Source organism: Myotis brandtii, unplaced genomic scaffold, assembly GCF_000412655.1.
Source record: "Myotis brandtii unplaced genomic scaffold, ASM41265v1 scaffold416, whole genome shotgun sequence".
Classification (NCBI taxonomy): Eukaryota; Metazoa; Chordata; class Mammalia; order Chiroptera; family Vespertilionidae; genus Myotis; species Myotis brandtii.
Genome location: NW_005365989.1, coordinates 1786238 through 1813535, shown reverse-complemented (window position 1 = coordinate 1813535; position 27298 = coordinate 1786238). Strand labels below are relative to the sequence as shown.

Sequence of the window (27298 nt, the reverse complement as noted above, 5' to 3'; positions counted from 1 at the left end):
TTTCTTTTTTTTTTTTTTTTTTTTTGGGCCAGCTTTAGCTCTGAGGCCTCGCTGCTGAAAAGATGGATACAATGTTTCGGTCCGGCTGGGTTTCAGTCCGGCTGTTTTCTGGGGTTTTGTTTACCTTCTTATTTGCAACATAGTATATAGTTGCTTAGAGTTGCAACTGAGAGGCTGGCAAGTGAGGCGGGGAACGTTGGAGTCTGCAGCAAGCAAGCCTCGTGCTTGCTTCAGTGCCTGGCTGCCGGCCGCCATCTTGGCTGACAGTTAATTTGCATATACTCACTGATTAGCCAATGAAAAGGGTAGCGGTCGTACGCCAATTACCATGTTTCTCTTTTATTAGTGTAGATGATAATAGCCATAATTTACTGAATATTAGCTCCTGGGCAGGCCCTGTGCTAAGAATTTTACATCAATTATCTTATGTACTTCTCACAATAACATACAGTTTCTATTCCCGTTTTAAGGGAGGGAGCTTCAGCTCAGAAGCTAAGAAGCTTTCCCAAGTTTATAAAATTAACAAATGGTGAAGATGGAATGTGAACCACACAAGTTTCTAATTATTATTCTCCAATATACACTATACTGTTGTAAATCACTTTTCAGTTAAATTAGTTCATCTACCTCCTCAATTATCTATGTCCAGGACCAGCAAACTTTTTCTGCAAAGGGCCATAGTAACTATGTTAGGCTGTGGGGACCATATGAGGTCTCTGTTGGTCACGACAACTCAGTTCTGCCACTGGAGCATGCCACCAGCTCAGACAATCCTTAAGGGAATCAGCAGGGATGTATTCCAGTAAAACTTTAAATACATCAACAGGCGGCAGGAAGATTTGGGCAGCAGTCTGAGAACCCTTGATATAAGTAAAACTCATGTTCCAGATAGAGCTGGATATCTGTCCTATGGTTTTGCATAATCTCCTATTCTTGTTTAGGAAGAACAGGTTAAAAGAAAATTATTTTAAAAAATGGGAGAAGCCAATGCCAAAAGGTAAGGGAAAGGGATTTAATTTTTCTCTTCTTTCCTCTACCAACCTATGGATAACAACAGGGGCCCGACAGGACCCTCCCTCCAGTCCCTCAGCCATGGGTTCTCTGCTTCCACTGGGCCTGGTATCCTCAGCCTCTGGCACCCTGCGCAAGCAGAACACAGCCAATTTCCCCATCAGCTGTGACCCCCCAGTTAGGTGGTTCTGTCTTACCTTCCCACCTAACTGGACACCTACCCCTAAAGTCCAGCGACTTTTTCTTCTACATTGTTTATGGCATATCTCTATGCTTTTGCTCATGCTAGGAAAAATGTCCCGCTCTCTCTGTTAACTGAGTCCAATGTCTAATTGCAGAAATGCCATACTGCTTCCTAGTTCAAAACCCCTGGTCCCTTGAGTCAACTCTAAAACATCCTCTACATGTCAACTATACTTGTGTATTTTGGTTCAACCCCTGGTCCCTTGAGTCAACTCTAAAACATCCTCTCTAAACATGCCAACTATACTTGTGTATTTTGGTTTAAGTGTTGCTTCACTTATTTCAAATACTATAACACTAATACCATAAAAGAATGAGAATCATTCTTACTTAAGAGTTATTGTCATTGGATATAATTGGCCAAAGTAGTTTGATTTATAAGATTGATTTTAGAGATTTACCTTTGTTTCCAGTTCTGAATAATGAGAGAAAAGGGTAATGTTTAGTTTCCCACAGAGCTGGAAGGTAAAGGTTATTCAGGCATGTAACACTAGTGATAACTTTGGATATCAAACTCCAGAAGCTGAGGTAGAAGAAAAATCATGGGGATACTAAAATGTCCAAATGCACTCAAATGTAGACAGAAAATAAAATGGAATATCAATAGCATTACAAATTCCTGTTAAGAAAGAATGTCTGATTAATAAGTGCATCTCAAGTAACTAAAAAAGAATACGACATTCAAATTACTCATGTTTCTTGCATTTTACTAAGATCTTCACTGAGACCACTTAGGAGGAAGAAAACTGTAAAGAAGGGTCTAGTTGAGGACAGCCTGGTTCTTTCTCATTAATTCTTAGCTGCTCCTTTCACTCCTCTGGGCTCACAGGGCCTCACTTCTCCCTCTGCCAGTGGCAACCATGTCTTATCTGATAACAAAGAGTCCTCTATGATTTCCACATTTTGATTTTAAAAAAACTTGTCCTATTTTTTTTCCTGCTCCTTGTAGATGTTTCTGGTTTATTTCTCTCAAGCTTCCTAGTAACGATAAACTCCAATTTTAAAGAACTATATCTTTTAGGAGCAAATAATATAAGCATGTAACTTAATTTTTAAGCAGATATTCAGAGAGGTTTCACTACTCAAAGTGAGAGCTCAAAGTAAAGAAATATGGTCACCAATGAGAACTTAATGCCTTAAAACACACAAACAGACTTGAATTATTACGTGAGTACAGCCAATGGTACACAGTCTGTGCGCTCCCAGGAATGCACAATGCACACCCACACGGTAGAGACCCTGAGGAGGTCTGCAAAGAGGAACATTCGAATTGTTTCCTCCAAATGTGCCTGACCCCCAAAACTTTTACCCCCAACACCTGTTACCATCTGTGAGAACTATTTCATGGAAAGCCGCCAGAGGAGCTTTTGGAGAATTAATTAATAGCATATTAAATGTAAGAGACAGTTTAAAATTTTAGCCACATCTTTATGAACTTCATATTTCTTCTGGAAATTCCTAGTACAGTTGACTATATCAATCTGATACAGTTCAATATAATTCCCAATATGGTGAATACATCCACATTGATAAATGCTCCAGTGAAACATAACAAGTTATGACTTGGAACTATTTATCAATGAGCCCTGTAAATTCACCACGATCACAGCAGAGCCTAGCCCTGGTTTTGCCATTAACTAAGAGTGTGACACTGGGATAGAGGTTTAGTCTCAGAGCTTTGATTCACTTATAGCTAAACTGGGGCTAGACTTGCCTTGTCTACCCAACTGGTCCATTTTGCGAATCAAGTGATCAAGATCGAAATCAAAACCAAGACTTTTCCATCAAGTATTATAAAACCATTAAAAGAGTTTTAAAAGTATACAAAGCTATATCTTATTTCAATAGAACATCAGTTTTCTTTTTATAGAGCTACACTAAATGCTACTGTGACTACTTTTTCCGAACTTCGCTAAATATCTCATTTTACCTAGTCAGAAAATTTTTATTTAGCCATTAACTATCATGATGCATCATCAAACGTTTTTCAGAAAACACATGGCAAAAACAGGCAATAAAATCAGAAAGCTTTGTTTAAAGAAGAAAAGATGTATCGCCCAGTGGTGTGTGAGCAGTGCCACCTCCTCTGGGCTCTGTTACAAACTCACCTGTGGCATAACAAAGGCAGCCCTTCATCCAACCGAGTGGAGACAGTAGGGCTCTATACTCTTTGAGTCCTTCATTAAACTATTGATTCCTTTAGCATTATCCATAATGGTGAAGTGCTAGTCTCTCACTCCCTTCAATAGCTTCCTCACTTTATGGAGAGGAAGCCACGGTGATTTATTTACCTGACATTTTCCAGTCCGGATGTCGTACAGGGCCACTGAACCATTGCGAGCTCCCACTGCTATCCTGTGACTCCGCTCATAGTAGCTGACCATGTAGAACCTGAATTGAACATTTTCAAAACAACAACAAAACCAGGTTAAATGACCTGCACGTGGAAGTAGAGAGCAACACCTTTCAAAGGTTAAAGCCAGCTCTGATACATATTTTAAAATGTGTACATCTATAGTTAGTGTATTGAGACTTTTAAAAAATGGTTCATTTTAGTAATTCTTAAAGCAATTGAAAGAAAAATGATGGGGAATGCCAGTAAGGTCTGCTAATAATTATTTTCAATGGAAAACAACTTCATAATAAGAAACACCCTTAAATTTTAAAATAAGAAATAAGTGACCCTTATTTGACGATACAAAAAAAAAACAAATATGAAAACTCAGTTTTACTACTGTGGCTATTATGCAAATATGTCTATTAAACAGAAATGGAAAAAAAGAAAAGGATTATATATTCAATCGAATTATGTTCTCATGGCTTATTACAGTATTAAGGAGTGAAATATACTTTCTAGCAGCAGAACAATCACATAAAAGCTCCATAGATGTTATGCTTATGTTCACATCAATAATTTAGAATGAAATTAGAAAGTTATCCACCAGAAAAAAAGCTACCTGGCAAATTCCCTATTTTTTTCCACATTTATCAGTTTATCTAAATGTCAGTTGTGGCTACAGGTAGTACGAATAACCACATTGGGTGTGATTTGGCATTGTGTAAAAATGGGATGTAGGGAGAATGGTTGGAAGGTTATAAGAGGTTGATTTATTATTTATTTTTTCTAGATCAAATTTCATGACTGGATTAAGTATTTCAATTCCAGATCTAAGCTTTGTCCTAATGATTCCATGGCCATATGGCAAGAGCCTGGGAAGGTAAGAATAAAAACTATTAGAGGAGTAAATAAGGAATGATTTTATATCCCTAAGGAGTTTTGAATATACCTTCCCATTATCTAGTCCTACTGTCTCGGTGTGAGAGTTGCCGGATGAACAAGTGGCCTACCCTAAATATTTATGAGGCTATTGCATCAATTCTATTACACTCTCCTTGCCTTTTTTATCTTTGGTTTCATATTACCAGAAAACATCGGTAACTTTTCCGTTATTATTTTTAAAAACATGGGATGGGGAGGTAAAATGGATGATGGAAAGGAAATACCATCCTCTAATGCTTTCTAGAGACTGATGTAGAGTAGAAAAGTGCTGGGGCATGGACTGCGTTTCTGAAATGCAATGAGGGAGGCTGAGAGACCGAGATAAGATGTTTGCAGGGGAGCATTTTGAAACCAGGGACATTCTGACAAAGCCATTTTAGCTTTATTAGACATTACGACATTCATGCATATTTCATAAGCCTGGAAAACTATTAAGTTTTTAAACTTTTGTTTGTTTGTTACTTATTACTAAGAAGTGGGTTCAACAATAATTTTGTCTGAACCCCCGGCTGATGCACCTCCTTCCTCTTCAGTGGAGGACGGGATGTTTGCAGGGGAGCATTTTGAAACCAGGGACATTCTGACAAAGCCATTTTAGCTTTATTAGACATTACGACATTCATGCATATTTCATAAGCCTGGAAAACTATTAAGTTTTTAAACTTTTTTGTTTGTTACTTATTACTAAGAAGTGGGTTCAACAATAATTTTGTCTGAACCCTAAGCCTCCCCGGCTGATGAGCCTCCTTCCTCTTCAGTGGAGGACGAATGCTGCGTTTTCAGTCACGCAGAGGCACCGCATTAGCATGCCCTGCGGGGTCTCGCTGGGCGCAGGCCTGGCACGTCCTCTTGTGTATGGTTTGAGGGAAGCAAGGGTACTGAGGCTTCTGACACATAAAGCCCCCTCCCCCCGCATTAAGTGGTTATTAAAATGTTAGTTTCTCAAAGCATCACTTCTACCTCAATGGAGAAGATAGGAATCAGCATTCTAAATCTAATGTTCTTATACTCAAAAATAAAAAGTGATTTAGTTTAAAAACAGTTGGTCTAGGTATTGGACTTCACTTATATGCCTATATCTATACCTATATCCTATATCTAGATCTGTTCTGACACATAAAGCCCCCTCCCCCCGCATTAAGTGGTTATTAAAATGTTAGTTTCTCAAAGCATCACTTCTACCTCAATGGAGAAGATAGGAATCAGCATTCTAAATCTAATGTTCTTATACTCAAAAATAAAAAGTGATTTAGTTTAAAAACAGTTGGTCTAGGTATTGGACTTCACTATATGCCTATATCTATACCTATATCCTATATTTAGATCTGCATCTATACACACGTAAGCACACACAATTTATGTCCTTAGAGTAACATGGAACAATTGTTTTTAACAAATATTTATTCTGTACAACTTAATAGCCACAAGAAAATAAAACTTCCAGAGGTACTTTTTAAAAATCTGTTATTAAGCTTTGCACAGATCTAATAGCTATATTGCCAAAATCCTTTCACAAAACATGAATACAATTACACCTCCAAATAATCCTCTTTAAAACAACCACTGGTAAAAATACATTTATGTTGACAACATTTTACTTAGTTAAACTAGAATCTAAAAAGTTTTTGTTACATTGACCATTTTCTGTGCTCTGATAGCTACCGCTCACCCTTCTATGTCATCTGTAAACACCGTTATTTATGGGAGAAAAGAAATCAAATCTATTCTTGGTACCAAATCTTGAGTCTGCCTGAAAGGACCATATGTTACAGGTCTGCATTTTTTATTCTTTGCAATTTACCACTAGACTAATACTTCTCAGCAGTACCTTAAAGAATTCTGAACAGGGAAGGTCTTCTGGCGAGTTTCTATGATTGGATTTGTTAAACTGTTTATTTCTTTAACTGTGTCTCTTAACAAAACAGAGTAAGTCCGTTTTACTTATGCAGTCACTTCACAAGTACCCACTCGGTGGTCTGGCTGCAGTGAGCCTGTCTCTGCCGAGGGTTCCAGAGCCCACCACACCCCTCGACTACTCTTCCCATTAGGGGGCTGTCAGGACCAAGGATGGTGAGATATGCATCACTTGTCTAACCCTCCAAATTCTCAATGGATTGAAGAAGGGGATCCATTACAGTTTTTAAGACTATTCTAGTCTTGACCTGATCCTACAGGAGAGTCCTGAATTCCTCCAAAATTGGGGAGGGGTGTGCAGAGTACGATTCATGTGTGTTGAGTCCTCTGGCAAAGGTATCTGTCTCTAGGTTGCTGCACTGATAACATGTCACTTGGGCAGCGTGTCTTAGGCAACAGCCTGGCAACAACAGTCTTTTGTTATATTCAAGTTAGAACAAAGGTTCTTCTGGACTCAGTCTACCACAAGGAAACTAAGTCAGAGAGAACATTACCACTCGTGCATATGAAAGAACAATAAAGTGGAACTGAGTAATGCTGCAAATATATATTTCTTGTTGGGGCCGGGGTGGTCTTCATCCAGAAATTTTAAAGTCCTTGAGTCCCACATTTTCATTATTGCCTGCGTGCACCCCCCAGAGATGCCACAGCCGCAATCAAGAAGGAACTTTGAAAAGGAGGAGGCTCTTTATTGAACACGTTCATACATCCGCACCAGAACTCAGGCCTCTCTGTTGCGCATGCGTTTGACAGATCTAGAGAAATGCAGGTGGCTCTGGCGAAGGCATGAGCTCAAGGAGAGCTGTGCTAGTTTTGGGGGTGTGAGCAGTAGAGGGTGTGGAAATATTCTCCAAAAGTGCTCCATTCTAGTGGAAGGCACCAGTTCGAGAGGACAAAATGGAAAGATCTCTCGTTCTGGATGGTGAGGGACACTGGCGAAGGGCATTTGGGAGTCAGGACTTCCCACCCAGTGTTTTGCACACTTTAAATAGTCAATGGATATTTCCTGAATAACACTTGACTACCTAACAGGGTAATTACTTTCCTTCTTAAAAAAAACAAAAAACAAACAAACAAAAAACTTGCTAGAGGCCCCTGTGTGTTTGTAGGAGATTGGAAACACTTCTTAGGCTAGACAGGGAGCAGCGTTTCTGCAAGAAAAAACACCGCACATGTTGCGAGTGCATTGTATGAGAGCTGAAAAAACAGGTCTCTTGTTGCCTGGCTCTGCCACTCACTGTGTGACCTTGGACAAGTTACTTAACTTGCATATGCCTCAGTTTCCTCATCTGAAAATGAGAACAATAGTAGCTATTTATGTTGCTGGGAGGATAAAATGAGCTAATACATGTAGAGTACTTAGAACAGTGCCTGGCACATAATAAGCACTTACTATGGTAAGTACATGTAAACTTTAGTAACTATCATAGTATCCTCATCACCATCATTATCATTTGTACCTCTGGATATATACTATAGAAGGAATAAATAAAATGTAGTTAATTGGCTATTTCCCTAGGGCAAATAAGTGCTAGCTGATAACATGCTAATAAATGAAGAAAATGAATGCCCCAAAATATTTTAAACTTGCTTATTTCTTAAATATTTGTGATTTGCATATATAACCTGGTAACAATTGCAAATTATTTTAGTTTTAGCTTAATGTTGCTAATGCAAAAAAAAATGGATTTTGGTTTGGAACTCTATATCATTTCAAAGAGTCTAAAAAATAAATATTCTTTCTGTTATACAGTGAAATGAAATACTCCTGGAAGCTTTGGAGTTTCATTTTTTTTTTAATATGAAGAAGTTTAATACTGAAAGACAGCTATCTTTGGGGAATTTTTAGGAGTAGAAAAATGGTTTTAGTCGGGTTTCTACTCACATGAGTACAAGAATAACAACTAAAATTATTTATTATAAAAAAGTATGCTACAACATGGTAACTAACTTAAGAATTTTACTGGAAGTTAGGACAGAAGCTGTTTCATATCCCATTACTGTTATTACCACCTGGGATAAGAACAAACCGCAGGTTAGGAAAATTTTTTTAAGAAGTGAGCTCATGCACTGTTCTAATGTAGACAGTGTTCATTTCCTTACTGGATTCTAAGTGCCCATTTAGGGTGAACCGAGCTGATTCAGCTTTTCACTTAAAAAGCAGAATCAATCAGTCTGTCTACAGAATAACAAAGTTTAAGAAAAGATAAACTATCTCTGGCCCTGCCCGCTGTGGCTCAGTTGGTTGAGCATCCTCCCATGCACCAAAGGTCGCCGGTTCCATTCCCAGTCAGAGCACATGCCCAGATTGTGGGTTTGATCCCTGGTTGCGGTGCGTAAGGGAGGCAATGAATCAATGTTTCTCTTTCTCTGTCTTCCTTCCTCTCTCTTTCTAAAGTTAATAAAATATATTTTTAAAAAATTATCTCTGAAAATACAGACTTTTAACTCTCCTGTCTAGACTAATTTTTTTCCATTCAGTTCAAAAGTTTAAATATTTATTTTATCTTGAATTTTTTGTATCTTATTTGAAGCTTTACTGTTTCCACAATGATTACTTTTTATTATTTTTTCATTTGAATTATTCTACTGTATATTTATTATCAAAGGAATATACATACTCATTGTTAAAGAGAAACCCAGACAATATAGAAAAATGAACACTTAAGAAAGTAACTCTTTACTACTAATCCCCTCCACTACCCCTGATAACCATGAGAAACACTTTGAGATATTTCTTACCAGATTTTTTTCTTCTTCGTACGTATACATGTACATGCATAAATGATTTAACTTTCTCTTCTAAAACTTTGCTAGTTTCTCTTTAAATTTATCTCTTACAGTCAGTAGAAATGGATTAACATCAATCTTTTTACAGTTCTAGTATCTCTTAATGTAACCAACTATGGGTAAGCAATAATTATATTTACTCACACAAGTAAATAAAAGTGCTTTAATGTGAAGTACATTTTCTTTGTAAAATTATATTAAGAAGTTCCCAACAAAGGTCAATGGAGAAATAATCCATTAAGTCCAGCAAGCCATATAAAACACTTTATAGTTCAAGGTCACTACCACTGAAATTCAGTAGATTTCCCATTTTCCCACTGAAAATTCACTGGTTTATCCATTTATAGTACATTAGAGAAATTTATATCCTAAGTCCTTTAAGTTCCTCCTTACTACTACTACTATTATTACTACTACTACTGTACTGTTTTATTTATTTCTACTAAGAAGCCCAAGTACTTGAGCCATTAAATATATGGCTTAGGTCTATGCATAGATTATTTGAGAATTTCTTAATTCTTGGCAATGAAATATGCAGTGTAACACATTATAATTTTTGCAAAGCCATCCTTGATTCAACTGTCAGATTCACAATTGCATTTAATATAGTATTTCATTCAATGACAGTCAATTGTGCATATGGAAATAGCTCAGATTTTGGGGTCAGAAGGATTTGTCTGCCTGATAAATATCTACTCACTTTTCAGTCTTGTTTTTCTTTTTGGGCACAACTGCCAAGCCCCACCTCTGTGTCTGGTTGGTCACATCACCTAGGATTCTCCTATGTCTAGGACACTCTTTTATCATAGCATCTTGGCATTTCTCTGATTTATCCTCCTATCTCTGCCAAGCCTACTTTAAGCCCTTTAGGGGCAGAAAATGCTACAAAATCACACATGGGCGAAAGACCCACTTGAAGTGCTGGATACCCCAGTGGACTGAACACAACAGTATGAAAAGTTCATTACGACTGAAGATTCCACACTGCAACTAACCTTTAAAAAACAACCACGCGTTGAGTTTTGGTGAATTACCAAGTAAGATGAAAAATTATCTAAAAGGCAATTGAAAGATTCCTCCTTTTTCAATTATATATCTATGTGAGACCAGATTTTCACCCTACAATTAAATATCAAACAACACATGGCAACAGATTAAAGACAGATGCAGATATGAAAATCCACCTGTCTTCTATTAAGCCAGACATTAAAGAAATCTGCAAAAATGTTAAACAATGCTATTTTTCTTAGTATTTTCTTTTGTTTTGGCAAGTAGTTATTTTTCATAAAAACATGTTTTTGTGTCAATATGAACTGAGTTTATTGTTATTTGAAATGAATCAATAAATATTTTTTAAACTTCTCAGGTTTAATTTCTAATACATTAAAAGTCTCTAGATAACAACCTTTATAAACTAAAACTCCTTAGGATTTTAAATTATTAATGGGTTCTGAGACCCACACCACTGAAGACTGAAAAGCACTTGGAAATCAAAAAATTGTAACCAGAGGTAGAGAGAGGTACTAGCAAAATAGCAGGGACCAACATCAGATTACAGCAGATTAAGAGGGCACAGAGGTGACAAAAATGGCCAGAGTGCAGGCTCCTTTTCCTGAAGGAGGGGATATGAGAGACTGGACAGCAGAGACAGGAGATGCAAGGAAAGTAAGGGTTTTAAACAAGAGATAACAGCATGCTTTCAGGCTGAGGAAGAGACGCCATTGAGAGCAGTTCAGTATAAAAGGGAGAGGAGGATTTTCTGAAGAGCAAAGTCCAAGAGGAGGTGGGAGAGATGGAGTGAAGGATGCAGCCAGGAACAGGCCTGGGCCTGGGCCACACCCTGTCCTCTGATGAGATGGCACACCTCGTGTGTGTCCCTGACATGTGCCTGGGTGCACACCCACCCTGTGGAACCCAGACCCGGGTGAGATCTGTTCAGCAAAGCTGGCCTTCACTTTTGACTGTCAGCACAAAAATGTTCTAAATTTATCTGTTTGCAAAATGAAGGACAGGAGTAGGTAATTCATAACATAAGGTCCTTTTCAGATTTGAAATTCTACAACTTATAATTCTATAAAAACCATGCAGCAAGGTCACAGCTTAAGTGAAATAACTGGTGCCATTTATTACGAAGAAATTAAGGACTAAACACGTGAAGCGGCATGGCTGGTCTCATTACTCACCACAGTTATTGAGTGCCTCTATTGAGTGTTCATATTTTCTAAACTAAAAATTGGGACAGAGCCCAACAAAGGATTTCTTTGGAATCTGTGGATTTATTTGACAAGTCTTTAGAAGGCATAAAAGTTAAATTACTCTTGGTTATATATCAAATAAATTGCCTTAACCTAAAAGAATAAAATGCATGAAATAAGGATCTATCTGGGAATTCTCAGGATAGAGCTTTTGGCCAGATGAAGCTCTCTACTAGTTGCTACAGGCACTGCAAGAAAAATGAATGCAAAAAACCCCTTCTTCGAGCCACTTATAACTTGCATAACGGAGGAGTTATAAGTGACTAAAAATTACATTTAGAGGCATATCTAACTTGTGCTATGAAAAAATCCTGAAATGTCTTTATCTCCAAGTACAAATTTTCCCATCAACTTACAATTTCATTAAAGAATCCCTAATCCTTTATTTGTTATGCATTATTTTACTTCTAGTCCCTCAGAACATAATAAAATAGCCTTAAAGTTTAAAATTACATTATGATCACATTATATTTCTAGAGGTACTTTATCTTCCTTTCTAATTGAGGAGCTTTGACAGTTAGTAGCTTATAAGAACTTAACTTTTTCTCTTCTGAGATTAGTAAAGAGTAGTTTTGTAAAACTCTACACTAATAAAAGGGGGAAATGCAAATTGACTGTCCCTCTGCTACGCCCACCAGCCAATCAGGGTGAGTATGCAAATTAACCCAACAAAGATGGCGGTTAATTTGCATACGTAGGCGCGGAGTGAAGACTGAAGACTGAAGAGACTTGGCTTCTCCGCTGCAGCCAAACCAAAGGCCTGGGTCCCGGGTGCCGGAGGAAAACCGGTGCCAGCAGCCAGGGGAAGGAAGGCCTATTGCGTGAATCTTCGTGCAATGGGCCTTTAGTATATAATAAACCCTTAAACCATTCATCTTCGAACAAGGTCTATCACATGTATGTGTTCTATTCTGCTTTTCTCTTAGTTCAGCAACACCTGTGCATTTCTGCATTTTCATGTCTTACGCATCAAATACCTCAGTGTAACGTGAGTCAGAGTTTACATGGTGACCGAAAGAGAAATAATTCATCAAACTGCGTCAAGCATGACAGGCTCAGTGTTGGCTGGGCTACTATGAGGGGCTTCACAAGAATATTCAAGTTCAGTACCAGAGCAACTAAGAATGAAATCTGAACACTGAATTCTGAGGAAACTTCAGTGATGTTGACCTTCCCGAGACTTGAAAGAGGGTTAATTCTATGTTCTTAGTGCCCAGGGTATTTTTAACTGAGGTGATGCATTATTTATTCCCCAGGCAATTAAATGTAAATTACTCAGAACCCCCTAAGAATAATAGATGTCCAGTGCTGGATGGTGCCTTTTGGAAGATCATCTGAGAGACTGACAAAGGCAAAGCAAAGTCCAATGAGATGGGAGAAAATCTAAGACATTCATTTCTTAAATGTTACTTTATTGTACTTCTTACTCTGCTTATTGATAAACATAAAATTAATTCATTGTTGGAATGATCTTGTTGCTAATAGATTGTGTTCTAAAAAAATGCTATTTAATTCTTATATAATCATATAGCCTTATTTGGTATAGTGATGAAAAATCTGGCAGAACTGTTTTTGTGTAACTGTGTTTTGAAGGATGTGGGTGCTGTGTTTTCTCAAGGGCATTAAAATCTAAGTGATTTTCTTGTATTATTAATGGATGCCACTATATTATTAATAATAGCCATAAGAACTAAAATGTGAATTATTCAAAAATATTTAAATCTATGCCTATAGCCCTGGCTGGTTTGGCTCACTGGATAGAGCATGGCCTATGGACTGAAGGGTCTTGTGTTCGGTTCCCATCAAGGGCACATGCAGGAGGCAAACAATCAATGTGTTTCTCTTACATAGATATTTCTCTTTGTTTTTCCCTCTCTCTTCCACTCTCTCTAAAAATCAATGGAAAAATATCCTTGGGTGAAGATTAAAAAATAAACACATAAATAAATAAATCTATGACTATAAAACTTACACAGCAGTTAAAATTATCTGATTTTTATATATTTTTCTAACTATATTATAGAAAAATTCTACAGGTACATAAACTACTCCAGGAAGATCGAGGATATTTCAGTTAATAAAAAGAACCTTTTTGTTTTATTTTTAGGAAATAGTAATAATTCATATTATGTGTATAAGTATTATTTTTGTTTCCATGGCTTATGAAATAAAATTTAAAATGTGTATATATTTCACATAAATAATATATGTACACACAAACATATACATACTCATACTACGTAAAGAAATTAGGGACACTTATAGACATAAAATAGCAAAAAGAAGACAGGCCTAAGGTATGAAGATGAGGTGAAGAGAATGGAGGGGTATAAGACATAATTTACTAAAATTAGGCAGGAATTTGGGCTTGAGCTGCCTATGGCCAAAGCAAAATTCTTTAATTTAACAATACTGGTAATGTGGAAAACAAAACCAGACTCACATACTAGTTTCTTGGACAAAACAAACAAAAAATGCCCAACACTGTGATTTAAAAGAAATGTCTTGACTGAGTCTTCATAGAAGGGACCTTAAACAATGTACGACAGAAACATGACCCACAATAAACGCACTCGCCATCTCCTTCTGACACCCTTGGAAGGCTCTGCAAACTGCTGGCATGATGCTCAGAGGGATGTGGAAACACCACTCTGAAGGAGACCAGAAATGGGGCCCAAACACGCAGCTCTCTGATGCTTGTGTTTAATCTCGGGATATACACTAGAACATGGAGAGGAATAAATGGACCGTGTGTCCACTTAACTAGCTCTAAGTCAGCGGTTCTCAACCTGTGGGTCGCGACCCCTTTGGGGGTCGAACGACCCTTTCACAGGGGTCGCCTAAGACCATCGGAAAACACATATATATTGTTTTTGTGATTAATCACTATGCTTTAATTATGTTCAATTTGTAACAATGAAAATACATCCTGCATATCAGATATTTACATGACGATTCATAACAGTAGCAAAATTACAGTTATGAAGTAGCAACAAAAATAATTTTATGGTTGGGGGTCACCACAACATGAGGAACTGTATTAAAGGGTCGCGGCATTAGGAAGGTTGAGAACCACTGCTCTAAGTGTTCTCTCTCTTTTTTTTTTTTTTTTTACTTAGTTTTAGGTAAGAGCCAATTGATGAACAGTTTGAAGGTATAATCCTTGGCCGGCCTTCCATGATGCTAAGGGCAAGTCTTTAAAAACTAAGGGTGGCATTGTAAAACTTTTGAGGTTCCATCTAACAATCCATAATATATTGTCTCTTCCTACTCAAATTTGGCATAAGCTACAACCTTACATTGTTAATAATCTTTCTATGTTTATGGGTTGACTCTTAAATAAGCAGGCCTATGTGGCTTATACACTCACAGCACAAATAATATTTGACATAATTCATAAGAGATAGTCAACAACTGTTTTTTTTTATAAATCTGGTGTTCCATAAAGTTATGTCTTATAAATTGTTCTGGGAAAAGAATTACACATTTTTGCTTAAACTTTGCTGGCTTCCCTTTGCTTATAGAATAATGGCCTAATTCCTTCATTTGAAATTCAAAGTACTATACTAGACTCCCATCCTCAACCTACATTCTAGCCAAGACGACACAGCACTTACCAAACTCACTGTATACTTTTGTGCCCTCAACATCTGCTGGTCTGGTTCTCTGTGCGACTCGAGATGCATGTGCCCATTCATTCTGCAAAGCCCACCACCCCAACAGCCCCTCGGTGAAGTGTTCCCCAAACTCACCACCTCGTCTATCACCACCACCCAACCCCCTGAGAACAAACCCTTCTCTTCACCTGGCAGTCCCTTTTAGCAAATCATTGTCACAAATACTATTGTTGGTCTGCCTTCTCCTTTGTGAATCTTCCTAAGATTCCCATATCCAGATTTCAGCAATCCATTTATTGTCCAACCCTGTCCCAGTATGTAATTTTACTCCAGCACATGACACAGCCCCCTGGCATTATTTATCTTTATAATTACATGAGATCCTGTGCTTCTTCAGGATATCATCTCATTCATCACTGTATCCCCAGGGCCTAGCTAGTACTTGATACACAGTAGGTGTTCAATAAATGTTATTAAATGAATAAACAAAAAAAATTGCTTTCTGTCAATCAGAAAAAAACTGGTACTAAGCATTCAGTTTAGACACCTGCTTCCTTAGCATTGAAGCAGGATCCTTACTCTCTGGTGATTAAACAATAGGAATCAAACGTGGATGTGCAGCAAACGAAGGTGACCTAGGAACTGAGGACACTGCTTGGGGAGGAGGCTGCCCTCGGGCAAAGGGAAGACTTGGGCCCTGTAAGCACCACGGATTCCTCGCCTGAACTCCCGGAGGCTTGTTCACACAGCAGTGACTGGTGCTGTAAGGAATGCTCTGCTAGCATTCAGTAAGATCAGTCCTAGGAAAAACGCTTCCTCACCTCCACTAGGTGACAGACAAATGACCATTTTCACTTAGACATTTCCTTAAAGAACAATAGACTGGGACTATAACAGCTACATTAATTCTTAATATCAACTATCTGCATGAAAAAAATCCAGTGTGCACACTTTTTAACAAAGAGAACATAAACTAGAATTAATGTGGCATGATGTTAAAAAATTACGGCATTCTATTATGCCTAATGTATATCACAAGAAAATATGCATCTGTACACATGTATAATACAACATAGTCTTTTCTTATGTGTCTTCATATTTTAACTTCTGGATGGTATAAATCAGAAAGAGACTAAAATATAAAACCTATTGTAAAAATGTAAAATACATGAGCATGCTTATAGAGTGCAGTAATTAATTCATCAAATGCTTGCCATAATACTCCGGAATACAGAAAACGTAAAGATGCATAGTGTAATGTCACTGCTCTCAGGAAACATATAGTCTAAAACAAAGCATTCCACCACAAGGTACTCATAGAACTGAGCAAAAACAACTAAAATCACTGAACTTGTCTTAAAAAGAAAAAAGTTATGTAACTATAACCAACTGGTTGCTCTTTTAAAAGGAAAATAAATATAATGTTACTACATTTTGAAATTTAAAAAATCTTCATTTCATAACAATTACATGCTATACACATAAAATTCTTATGGTTATAGTTACTACATTCAATGCTGTTTATAAAAGTTTTAACTGCTCTTAGCTTCTTTTCTTGCTTTCTCATAGCAAAACACATACAATATGTAGATGCTGGCCTTTACGTTAAAAATAAAATTTACCAACAAAAATGTGGCATAAAGGGTTCTATGGACTGCCAAGTATATTTTTCCTCTCATGTCAGAAGCTTCCTCACTCTCCTTTTTTTCATGTAAATGTTAATTTGAGTACCGATGTAAGAATACAGGCATATTCAATAGATGTTATCTTATTCATTTCTTAAGTTTTGAGAAAACTTTTTCATGTTGTGTTTTTATTATAGACCGCCTAAATTGTTTTAGAAAGCAAGCAGATATTAATTAATGATTGGATATCTAACTGAGCAAGACTACTAACCATGTTCAAGATTTCTTAACAATTATTTGGTACTGACGTTATTTTGCGTGCTATCGAAGGCTTCTTTACCTGCAGATGGCTGGGAAACACTCCTGAAGACCTTTCTTTTTAACTAGAGATCCTTCGAGGCAGTACATAATGATGTCCATCACCTTTATAGGAAGAATACAAATCTAAAATTAATTTCAAATTCTTAATTTTCCAAATTTAAATTATTAACTTAGTCCTCACTTGACCATGGAAATTCTAGGCAGTTTAATTTTAATATTTACTTAAAAACTAAAGTGTAGTTACTTTATACTGCGAAAAACATTTATAAGACAATGCAATAAAATAAAGAAACCACTTATTTCCTTTAAAGGCTGTTCATATTTATATGCAGTGTAGTGACTTTTATTCAAGCATACTGTATGTGTTTTGTTTTATTTATAATGGAAGATGTCAAAGAGAACATGACCTTTACAAATTACTCTAATGTAGATCAATTAATTCCAGGTGAATGATACATGGACACAGCAATCGCTTTGATTTTTGAGGAAATTTAAATAAGGTCTCTTTTAGAGATGTATATTACTCCACTGGAATATTTCATTCAGGCTGTTGATGTGTCATTTAAAACAAGGTACTCTTACCTCCACAAGAAGATCCACAACATCTGTGGGCATCTTTTCAATGAGAATTTCAATGACTCTCAGAATTTCCCCTTTAGCTTGTGCGAGAGCGGTCGTGTGTATATTCTGCTGCGACTGGGTGTTCGCGGCCAGAGCAGTGTGTCTGTGGACCTGTGGAGACATTCCGTGCTATATAGATGTGGTGGACCCTTGATAGAGTTTCACACTTCTAGCCACTGGAAATTATTATTACAGTAGATGCGTAAAAAATCAACAAGAACAAACCTCCTGGGGTGAGTCAGGAAATACTTCTTATCGCAAAAGACGGTATTTAGTAGAATAAAAACCCAGTTAAGTCTTCTCTAATTAAATCTCTAAGTTCCTGGATACATAAGACTTTAATACAATATTACCATGACTTTTCTCAAGGAAAGACAGACTGAAGGTTTGTGAGGTTGGAATATATGGCACTGAGGTGGAGAGCAGTTAAGGGCTTCAGCAAATGTAAGACATGATACTTGCTCTCAAGTAATCACAGTAAGTGATGTTTATATGGCACTTACTAGGTCTCAGGCACCATGCTGGGTGCTTTACAATCAAGTTGGTAAATTAAAATAAGCATGCCTTAAAAAAATAAAGAGCACTGTAAGTAATGTAAGTTTAGTGTGATTTTCCCCATACAAATTGTAAGTCTTACATGGTTCAGAGGAGAGAGAGCATCGCTGGGCCCTGGACTGGCCAGCGGAGAGTGGGTATGGGGATGGCGTAGGGGACTCAATCACAGAGAGAAATGCTTCAGTATTTTACTCAAAAACTCGAAGTGAAGTGGAAAACTTGTTTTTAAAAGGTAATCAATGTGGACTATTACATTAAAATATTTAAAAATTACCTTCTAACTAAGTGCTAGAATAGAATAAATTCAAAGCATGGTTCTTCTAACAATTCATTTAAAAATACTCATATATGTATACAGTGCAAATTAAGTAAAAAACACAATTAATATAAATGCTTTTTTACTTCCTTTAAAGAGACCGTTTAATGCCTGGTGTTTATAGCACCTGTACATGTGGTCAGACTGAGGTAAGGCTTATGCAGCATATTCAATATTACTATCTGTGCATATCCCACTGATGAGAAAAACTCGTAAAAAAATTCCCTAAGTCTACTCATTTATACATACATACACTTTGTACAAATATATCACATCTATAAAAGATATAAACGCATACATACATATATGTATATTTTAAAGACATCTGTCACTTTAACACTGTGCACTATTAGAAAAGCACACACCTTTAAGTCTTCAAATTTATTTTAGCTATGAATTCAAAGTCCCACTGCTTCTTATAAACCCATACAGCCTGCTGTTAGGACCTCCCTTCCTCCCTTCTAGCTGCCTTCATGTCACAATTATTTGCTGCGTGCCTATTCTGGATGGCCCTGGGGCAGACACAGGCCCAATAGGTTCCAGGTTATCAGAGCAGACTCAGAAGTGTTTACTTAGTATTTTAAAAACTCATCACAGCTACAGGAAAAACAACTCAGACAGGCCCATACCCCACAAACACGGAGTCTGCACGTTCCTCAGGCTGAAACGGAATAGACCTTTAAGACACTTAGGAGCCATCATCCTTTCCTGTCCTCCCACTACTGAGGCCTATGGGAAGATCCTATAATTGGTCCATTGTTTCTCACTAGTTCCTCAGTTAGATGTGGGCAATTAGTTGGAACACTAAGAATGTGGGAATCAATTGGTATTCAAGTCTTTATTTGTGACATGTAATAGGAAAAACAATTAGCAAGTTTATGGCTTACATTTTTGTTTACAGTTGGAGAGCCAATGTGAAATAAGAAGTCTGGTTTTGATTACAGGTAGATACACTTGAAAAATGTAAAGACCTTTAATATACAGGGTGGGCAAAAGTAAGTTTACAGTTGTTCATATGGAAAATAATGCAATCATTAATAAATAATAATTTAAGAATAAACGATGTGTTCCATGTACTCCCAACTGTAACACTTTTGTCCCGCCCTGTATTTTATTTTGAATAAGCCTGCTCTATCAGATTGAAGAATTATTGTTAACTATTTCCAAGTGAATGAACTTCTAGAACAGAAATGAATAGAAAAGCAGAGAGTAATGACTGGGCCACTGTGAAATTTGGTGTGGCCACAGGTACAGATGCATTCATTGCAGGACAAAATTATTAACTTGCAGTGTTCTAGAACAAACTGGCAGGATGATTTGTGGATACGGACCCTCAGCTCACAATGCCCAATAATCCCTCTAAATGCGAGGACAGAGCCCTGAAGTTCCACTCACCTCTTTGGCTATGGTGGTGAGGAAGGCGGGTGGTCTGGCAGTGGCAATAAGGGAGAGGGCATGCCTGGCCAAGCGGGTGGAGTCAGCTGCTGGGCTCAGAGGCAGCCCCATTGTGATGCTAAACAGGGAGCAGAAAAAAAGGAAAAAAGAAAAGAAGCATTAGAAATATAGACTGAAAAGATTAGACACAGCTTATAATGTCAGTTCAAGGTCAATGGGAGCACTCAGACAGTTAGAACATAATGGACTTGCAACAATGAGCAGTGATTAGGAGTCAGGGTGTTCTGGCATCAAATACAAAATCGAATAATTAACCGTGAAGATTGAAAACAGTATGTGCATCTGTCCAAAGTGTTACAAACCCCTTGTTAACAAATTATCAAGAACTAGTTCTGAATACATATCACAAAGCTCAGAATAAGGCAAGAACAAACATTTTGCGGAAATTTTCCATTTCTTTCCTTAAAAAAGTTAAAGGCAATTTTGTTTATGAGGCCACATTAAAAGGCTATATTTAAGGTCACAGATCTGAAAGGTAGTAAAATTCACTCCTGTCCATGAAATTGAACTGAGAATGACAAGATTACTTTTAGCTTGTATATTATTTGTAGTTTAAAATATCCTTAGTACTGCTGGTTTAATCTCACACTTAATACCTTTAGAACCAATCTACCACTAATCAGCATGCTTTGCCAATAGTTAATTCATATTAAAAATATTATAGTAACTGATACTTAGTCTGGCATTGCCCAGGCTATACACAAGAATATGCACATGATAAAATAAACCTTTCGGAACTGTGAGAATGTCCTGATAGAAGAGTGATGTTATTTCTATTCTTTTGCCATCCCTAAAACACACAAATGATATCACTGTTTCAAAGCTTCTTTTATACAGAGTACTATGGAAAGTATAGACTTTTAATTAAAATGTAGCATGTGATCCACACATTAACTGTATACAAGTTGTATTTTGTTATTCAATAAGAGACCCAATAATAGTTTGTCTCTCTGATTAAATACTTTTTATATTAAACTAGAGGCCTGGTGCACGAAACTCATACGCAGGGCAGAAGGGCAGGGGGTGGTAACCTCAGCCTGGCCTGCAACCTCTCGCAATCCGGGACCCCTCAGGAAATGTCCAACTGCTAGTTTAGGCCCGATCCCGAATTCGCCTGCCTGCCTGATCACCCCTAACCACTCGCCTGCCTGCCTGATAGCCCCTAAACACTCGCTTGCCTGCCTGATCACCCCTAACCACTCTGCCTGCCTGCATAATAGTCCCTAACCACCTCTGCCTCGGCCCCCGCTATGGGGACTTCGTCAAGAAGTACATCTGGAAGGACATCCGGAAGGTCTTTGGCTGTCTGGTCTAATTAGCATATTACGCCTTTATTATTATAGATATCCACATGAAATTATAAGAAGATCTGACCTGCTCTAATTAAAGAAGTCTGTGTGCTGCATGTGTAAACAGGATACGTTGACTAAAAATTCTCAAAAAGTCTATCAGTATTTCTGTAATTGCTCTGAGAATCATTTTGAGTTTTAGTTGAAAATAAAGATGCATTATGTAGGCATTCCCGTCTTTGTTAAAAGAAAGTAAATTGATTATAGAAAATTCTGCTTATAATTTCTTTGTGACTGTTATGCTGCTTAAATCTTTGAGAGTATAACTGTCAAAGCAGGAACTCACAGGAGAGAGGATGGAGAACCTTCCTTTGATGTTTACCACTAAAAAGAAAGATGTGAGCTGAAAGGAAAACACACATATTGAACAATCAACAGAAGGAATGCATTGGGGGGCACGTCCCCCCATGGAAAATCTTGATGCCAGCAGTCTCTGTAGGGGCTGGAAAGATGCTCAGCAGGAGAGCAAGGCGGGGTAGCTTAGCGAGTTTCTTCTCTGAATTAAACTTTAATATTGAGAATTCAGCAAAAGAAATGTTTCCTTTATGAGTAGTGCTGGGACTAGATTGTTTAATAATTATAAAGTTTAGGTCATATTTTAAGTCATGTTTTAAGACATTCAAATGCTCATTAAACTGTTCAAATTCTCTATGTTTCCTTTTTTCATCAATGCGAATGAATAGGTGTTGATAATATTGACAGGCTGAGACAAACAAAAATGGTATGTTAATTGAATAATCTGAACAAACCTAAATCACGTTTCATAAGATCAATAAAAATCATAGAATATTGGAGTTGGAAACGATCCCTTAGCAGCATCCCTGCTGAGCAGTGAGCCACGGAAAAGGAGAGTCTGTCTCCCAGGCAGCCCATCCCACATCTGGAAGATGGATACAGAGGAAAGAATCTGGGCCCGGAACCCAAGGTCTAGGTTTGAAGTCAGGCTTCTGATGCTATTATTACACGTCGTCTAGTATCTGCCCCCAAACAGCCCTACAAAGTGAGGGATGTCAGTATGTCATGGAGAAATCAGGTCCAGAGAAGTTCTGTGAAGAGCCAAGTTGGTAGTGAATGTCTTTCAGGAGAGCTGACCTTTGGAGAAATAAAGGGGGGAGGGGCTTATTATATTAGAGTTCACTGAATTGATGATTGGTAACATGACTCACTCAGTGGCTTTGGGTGACTGGCAACTGCACCCCTGAGAGAGGTTTCTGGTGGTGTGCGGCAACACTTGCACTGCAGCTGTTTATTCAGTATCAACAGTGGTTTGAATAAAGATACGGGGTGCAAGGTTATCAACTGGTGTGCATATAAAGTTGTCAGCGAGAGTGAGTGTATTAAATACCAGGATTGGGATTCAAAACGTCCTCAGGAAGATCAAGTTCAACTACATGAAGTCCTAAATGTGGGTGCACATGACTGGCTTTACAGGTCGGGGAGAGGTGCCCCTGCTCCACCGAGCTTAGGTAACAGACCTCGGGCTGAATTTGAACCTGGGTATCTATGTTAGTGAGGGGGCTGCCTACAGAACCAGGTTGTATCAAGGAAAATACAGTGATAGAGAAGGTGGTACTCCTGCTGAACTTCATGGCTCTGGGTGCCTATCTGCCCTCCTCATGGCTGTACTGCTCCCTTAGGTGCTAAGAGATGGGGTTTGGTTCTGCAGGACAAGCATCATAGCAGGTGACCTCTCGGAGGTGGAAGCCAGAATTCTAGTCACATAAACAGGATCCCAGCAAACTCACCACCCACATCTAAGTCCTCTCTTCCACACCTTCTCCTCCTTGTATGGAGAAGGAACATTCAGTGGAAGCACAGAAGGGTCTGGGGTGGAGGGGAGAGAAAAAGAATGAGAATGAATGAATATGCATATGTGTGTGTACACCTAAGGGTGGGGGTGATCAGCTGATAGACTTTCAAGGCTCATGATACAGTGACAAGTGGATTTTTCCCCTGCCTTAGTGCTGTGCCCTGTGACCACCTTAGTCTGAATAAGCACAGTGTCTGTAAAATGGGGATACAAGGTTGATGAAAAGATTTAATGAACCCCAAGATGCAAAAACACCGAGCCCTCGTCTGACCTATATTACACATACAGCAGATGTTTCTTCTGACCAAGGTGCCTCCACAACCAGAAACAAAGCAAAAAGAAAATGAGATCAATGAACAGCAGGCCATGGGCTTCAAGTTAAAGGCCTAGTCACACAACAAAACTTCCTCCATCTCAGCAAATGATCTCCCGAATTTGGAGATCTAGGAGGAGAAGTGGTCAAGTTTGGTGATGAGTGGTGGGGTCCAGAAGAGAAGCTATACAAAAATGGGGGACCTAGCCAGTTTGGCTATGTGGATAGAGTGTCAGCCTGCGGACTGAAGGGTCCTGTAGAGTGTCAGCCTGTGGACTGAAGGGTCCTGGGTTTGATTCCAGTCAAGGGTACATGCCCGGGTTGTGGGCTCGATCCCCAGTAAAAGGGTGCAGGAAGCAGCCGATCAATGATTCTCATTATTAATGTTTCTCTCTCTCTCTCTCTCTCTCCTCTCCCTTCCTTTCTGAAATCAATAAAAATCCTAGATAATAAAAGGCTAATATGCAAATCGACTGAACAGCAGATGACCTGTTGCTATGATGCGCACTGACCACCAGGGGGCAGACGCTCAATGCAGGAGCTGCCCCCTGGTGGTCAGTGCACTCCCGCAGTGGGAGCGCTGCTCAGCCAGAAGCCGAGCTCACAGCTGGCGAAGGCAGTCGCGGTGGTGGGAGCCTCTCCCACCTCCGCAGCAGTGCTAAGGATGTCTGACTTAAGCCCGAGGAGCAGGCCTAAGAGGGCAGTCAGACATCCCCTGAGGGCTCCTGGACTGCGAGAGGGTACAGGCCAGGTTGAGGGACCACCCTACCCCAAGGCCCCCCCAACCCCCCGTGCATGAATCTCATGCAACAGGCCTCTAGTACATTTTTTTTAAAAAAAGAAAAAAAAATGGGAAGGAGGCCAACTAGAGATCTAAAATTATAAGCATTGCCCACTGAGTTCAGTGGAAGCTGGAACAGTTGAATGTAGAGGCATCAATGTGTGCACCTGAGCGATTCCCACCATCAGCATCTGGCAGCTGGGGCACAGGCTTGCACAATGTGGACAAATCTGTGTTCTAAGTCAGAGCTCTGCAGTGACCTTTAGAGCATCCACAGTGTAAAAGCAGGAGGGTAGTGAGTGTGATAACAGAGAGGAGTTGCCCAGGCATCGGGGAAGAAGACAGCCCTCGTCTCTGTCCTCTGTGGTCCCCATCAATGTGCCACTACCAGGGCAACCTTCCAAAAGCACCAACTTTATTCCACAGTTAACCTGCTTAAAAGCTTCCAGTGGCTCCCACTGCCTCTAAGATAAATCTTAAACTCCTTGGCCTGAGACCCCAGGCCCTCCATAATCTAGTTTCACTAATTCATCACTCAGTCTTTTCAACACCAGTGCTCCTGAGGCAGGCTAATTTCAAGGTCGGTCCCTAAAATTCTGTTCCCGTTTCTATTGTAGTGTTTTGCCAGTGCTTTTCCCCTTCTCCCTTCCCTCCCCTTTGTTCAGTTCTCCTGGAGGCCCACATGGTATTCTGCAATTGCTACAGTACTCAATTACCTTCTGGTGAAATATAAACCACCACCAACAACACCTGTTTATTCTGGGCCCTGAGCCCTGACGCCCATCCTGCCAGGCATTATAAATCAGTTTTGTACTGTGCACTCTGGACCCATTGGGACCATGCCCTCTAATCCTGTGTCTCCCCCCAACGTGCCTAGTACAGGCCCTGGACGATGTGGCAGCTCAATAGTTCTGCACTAAATGAAGTTACCTGGCAGATTCAGCAGAAAAAAATCACTTAAGCCAGTTATTTGACTGAATTGACCAGGCAATGAAGTCAAAGTAATTGATCTGGTAGTCCCAATGGGCACAGTCTAATTCTGCATGTAGTTCTCTTTAAAGTCAAGAGTGCATGGCGTGTGATAGATTCTAACTAACTGAAGAAGGATCATATTATTAGGGGCTTGAAATTAAAGGGGTGTCTGCCTCATTCTGGAAGCAGCACGTACACAGAGAACTTACTCTTTTCATCGGATTCTGCTTATCTGGCTGTGATGCATATCATTTGTTATACAGGCTTATAGGTAGGGGCTTTGGTTTCAGTCTTTATTCTAAAAAAATATGATATGACACACTCTCTATTTTACTCAGCATTTCAGTATACACATCCAAAATGAAATACTCGAGATGATAGATATTATAAATAAAAACATGAATAGAAAAATGGCCCACTCTGTCTACACTCATTCCTTACATGACTGCTCGTTAATCCTGCCCTAATCCTTATTTCATTGTGGTAAAAGCATTTTAAAAGTTACATATAAGACCACTTCAGTTAAATGTCACTGCCTACAATTGTCAGACTTGCCCATCTGTCAAATAAAGGAATGCTGTAAGGGAATATTCGGGGGGAAAAATACTTAAACTTTCATTGAATAGCCCACAAGTCACATTCAACAGTGCAATGGACTAAATACTTGTGTCCCCCTTAAATTTCATATTGTGAAACCCCAAACTCTACTGTGATGGTATTTAGAGATGGGCCTTTGGGAGGTAATTGGGGGCAAATGAGGCCATGAGGGTGGGGCCCCCATGATGGGATTCATGCCCTTATAAGACACTGGATAGCTTGCTGGGTCTCTCTCCCCAGTCACGAGCACAAAGAAGTCACGTGAGGACACAGCTCAGAGCAGTCACCCAGAAGCCGAGTAGAGGCCTCAGCATGAAATCTGCTTTGCCAGCATCTTGATCTTAGACTTCTAAGCCTCCAGGACTGTGAGAAATAAATTTCTTTTGTTCAAGTCACCAAGTCTATGGTATTTTGTTATGGCAGCCCACGCTGACTAGGACAAACAATAACAGGGCATTGAAAACACTCCCCATCAAAAACAAACACTAACATTATCTAGAAAATGCATACTTAATTACATAACATCTGGGAATTCAGCTTACCCTTCCTGGTAAAGAAGCTGTGTTAACAATTGTCTTTAATGTAATAAGGAATCTTCAACTTCTCTCTGTCATATTGGACCTTAATTTGATAATTCATAGGTGACATTAATTTCCTAAACTCAAGGATGGCAATTCCTCCAACACATGCTTATTTTTCAGACCTATGTAGTATATGCTATATACATTCACCGTAAATAAAACTATGCTGACATGATTTGGTTTAATGGTTTCCTCAGATTATAAATTTTCTATTAAAAATAAATGTAACCTGAATAGGAAAAATAGTTTGAACACAGAATTTTAAAGCACCTTAGTGTTTATATGATGTGTTCCTTCTCTACTCCCAGTTGGCTTTTGATAAAGAATTCAAATACTACCTCTTTTTCTCCAACTCCATTTTGTTTAAAGAGAATCTTTCTAACATATGGTGCTTGTCTCTGTGTTAGTAAAGCATGAGTAGCTTCCAGAGAGTACACATTTCTATCTTAATGTTTGGCAAACTGAGTATTCCAGAAAAGCAATGGTCTTGTGCACTTACTCAGACCCCTCAGGCATGGGCGTGTGAGGGGAGAGATTGGCCCCCTTCAGCAGCCAGGCCAGCCCTACTCTGCTGCCCCCTTTCAGGGTAAGGCCCTGCAACATGAACTAGGAAAATGAAATCAAAATCACACACCACACCACATAGCAATGTAAGTCTAGCCAAAAGCACAAGGACTTTTCCGTTCCTTTATAAAGTAGAATTTTATACTGTTTCTAACACTTTACCAATATATCCTCCTATATAATAAAGAGGTAATATGCAAATGGTCATTACACTATGACAGTAACGACTGATCAGGAGGAGGGCAGGTCAGTGAGCTACAAGTGGCTGAGAGCTACAAGAGGGCAGGGCAGAGAGCTACAAGCATCGGTGGGCTGGGTGGCCAGCTGA

At 38.8% G+C, this 27298-nt stretch overlaps 1 protein-coding gene across 6 annotated transcripts in view; it reads right to left on the bottom strand.

The window, feature by feature from the left end:
- Positions 1-27298, bottom strand: part of WDR7 (WD repeat domain 7) — a 302241-nt gene that overhangs the window by 52331 nt on the left and 222612 nt on the right. For all 6 annotated transcript variants that reach the window (XM_005873636.2, XM_005873634.2, XM_005873637.2 and 3 more), the window contains 4 exons: positions 19944-20061; positions 17639-17788; positions 17076-17158; positions 3546-3645 (listed from right to left, as the gene is read on the bottom strand). In XM_005873636.2, the coding sequence (XP_005873698.1) occupies positions 3546-3645; positions 17076-17158; positions 17639-17788; positions 19944-20061 (451 nt within the window). The remainder of the gene's footprint in view (positions 1-3545; positions 3646-17075; positions 17159-17638; positions 17789-19943; positions 20062-27298) is intronic.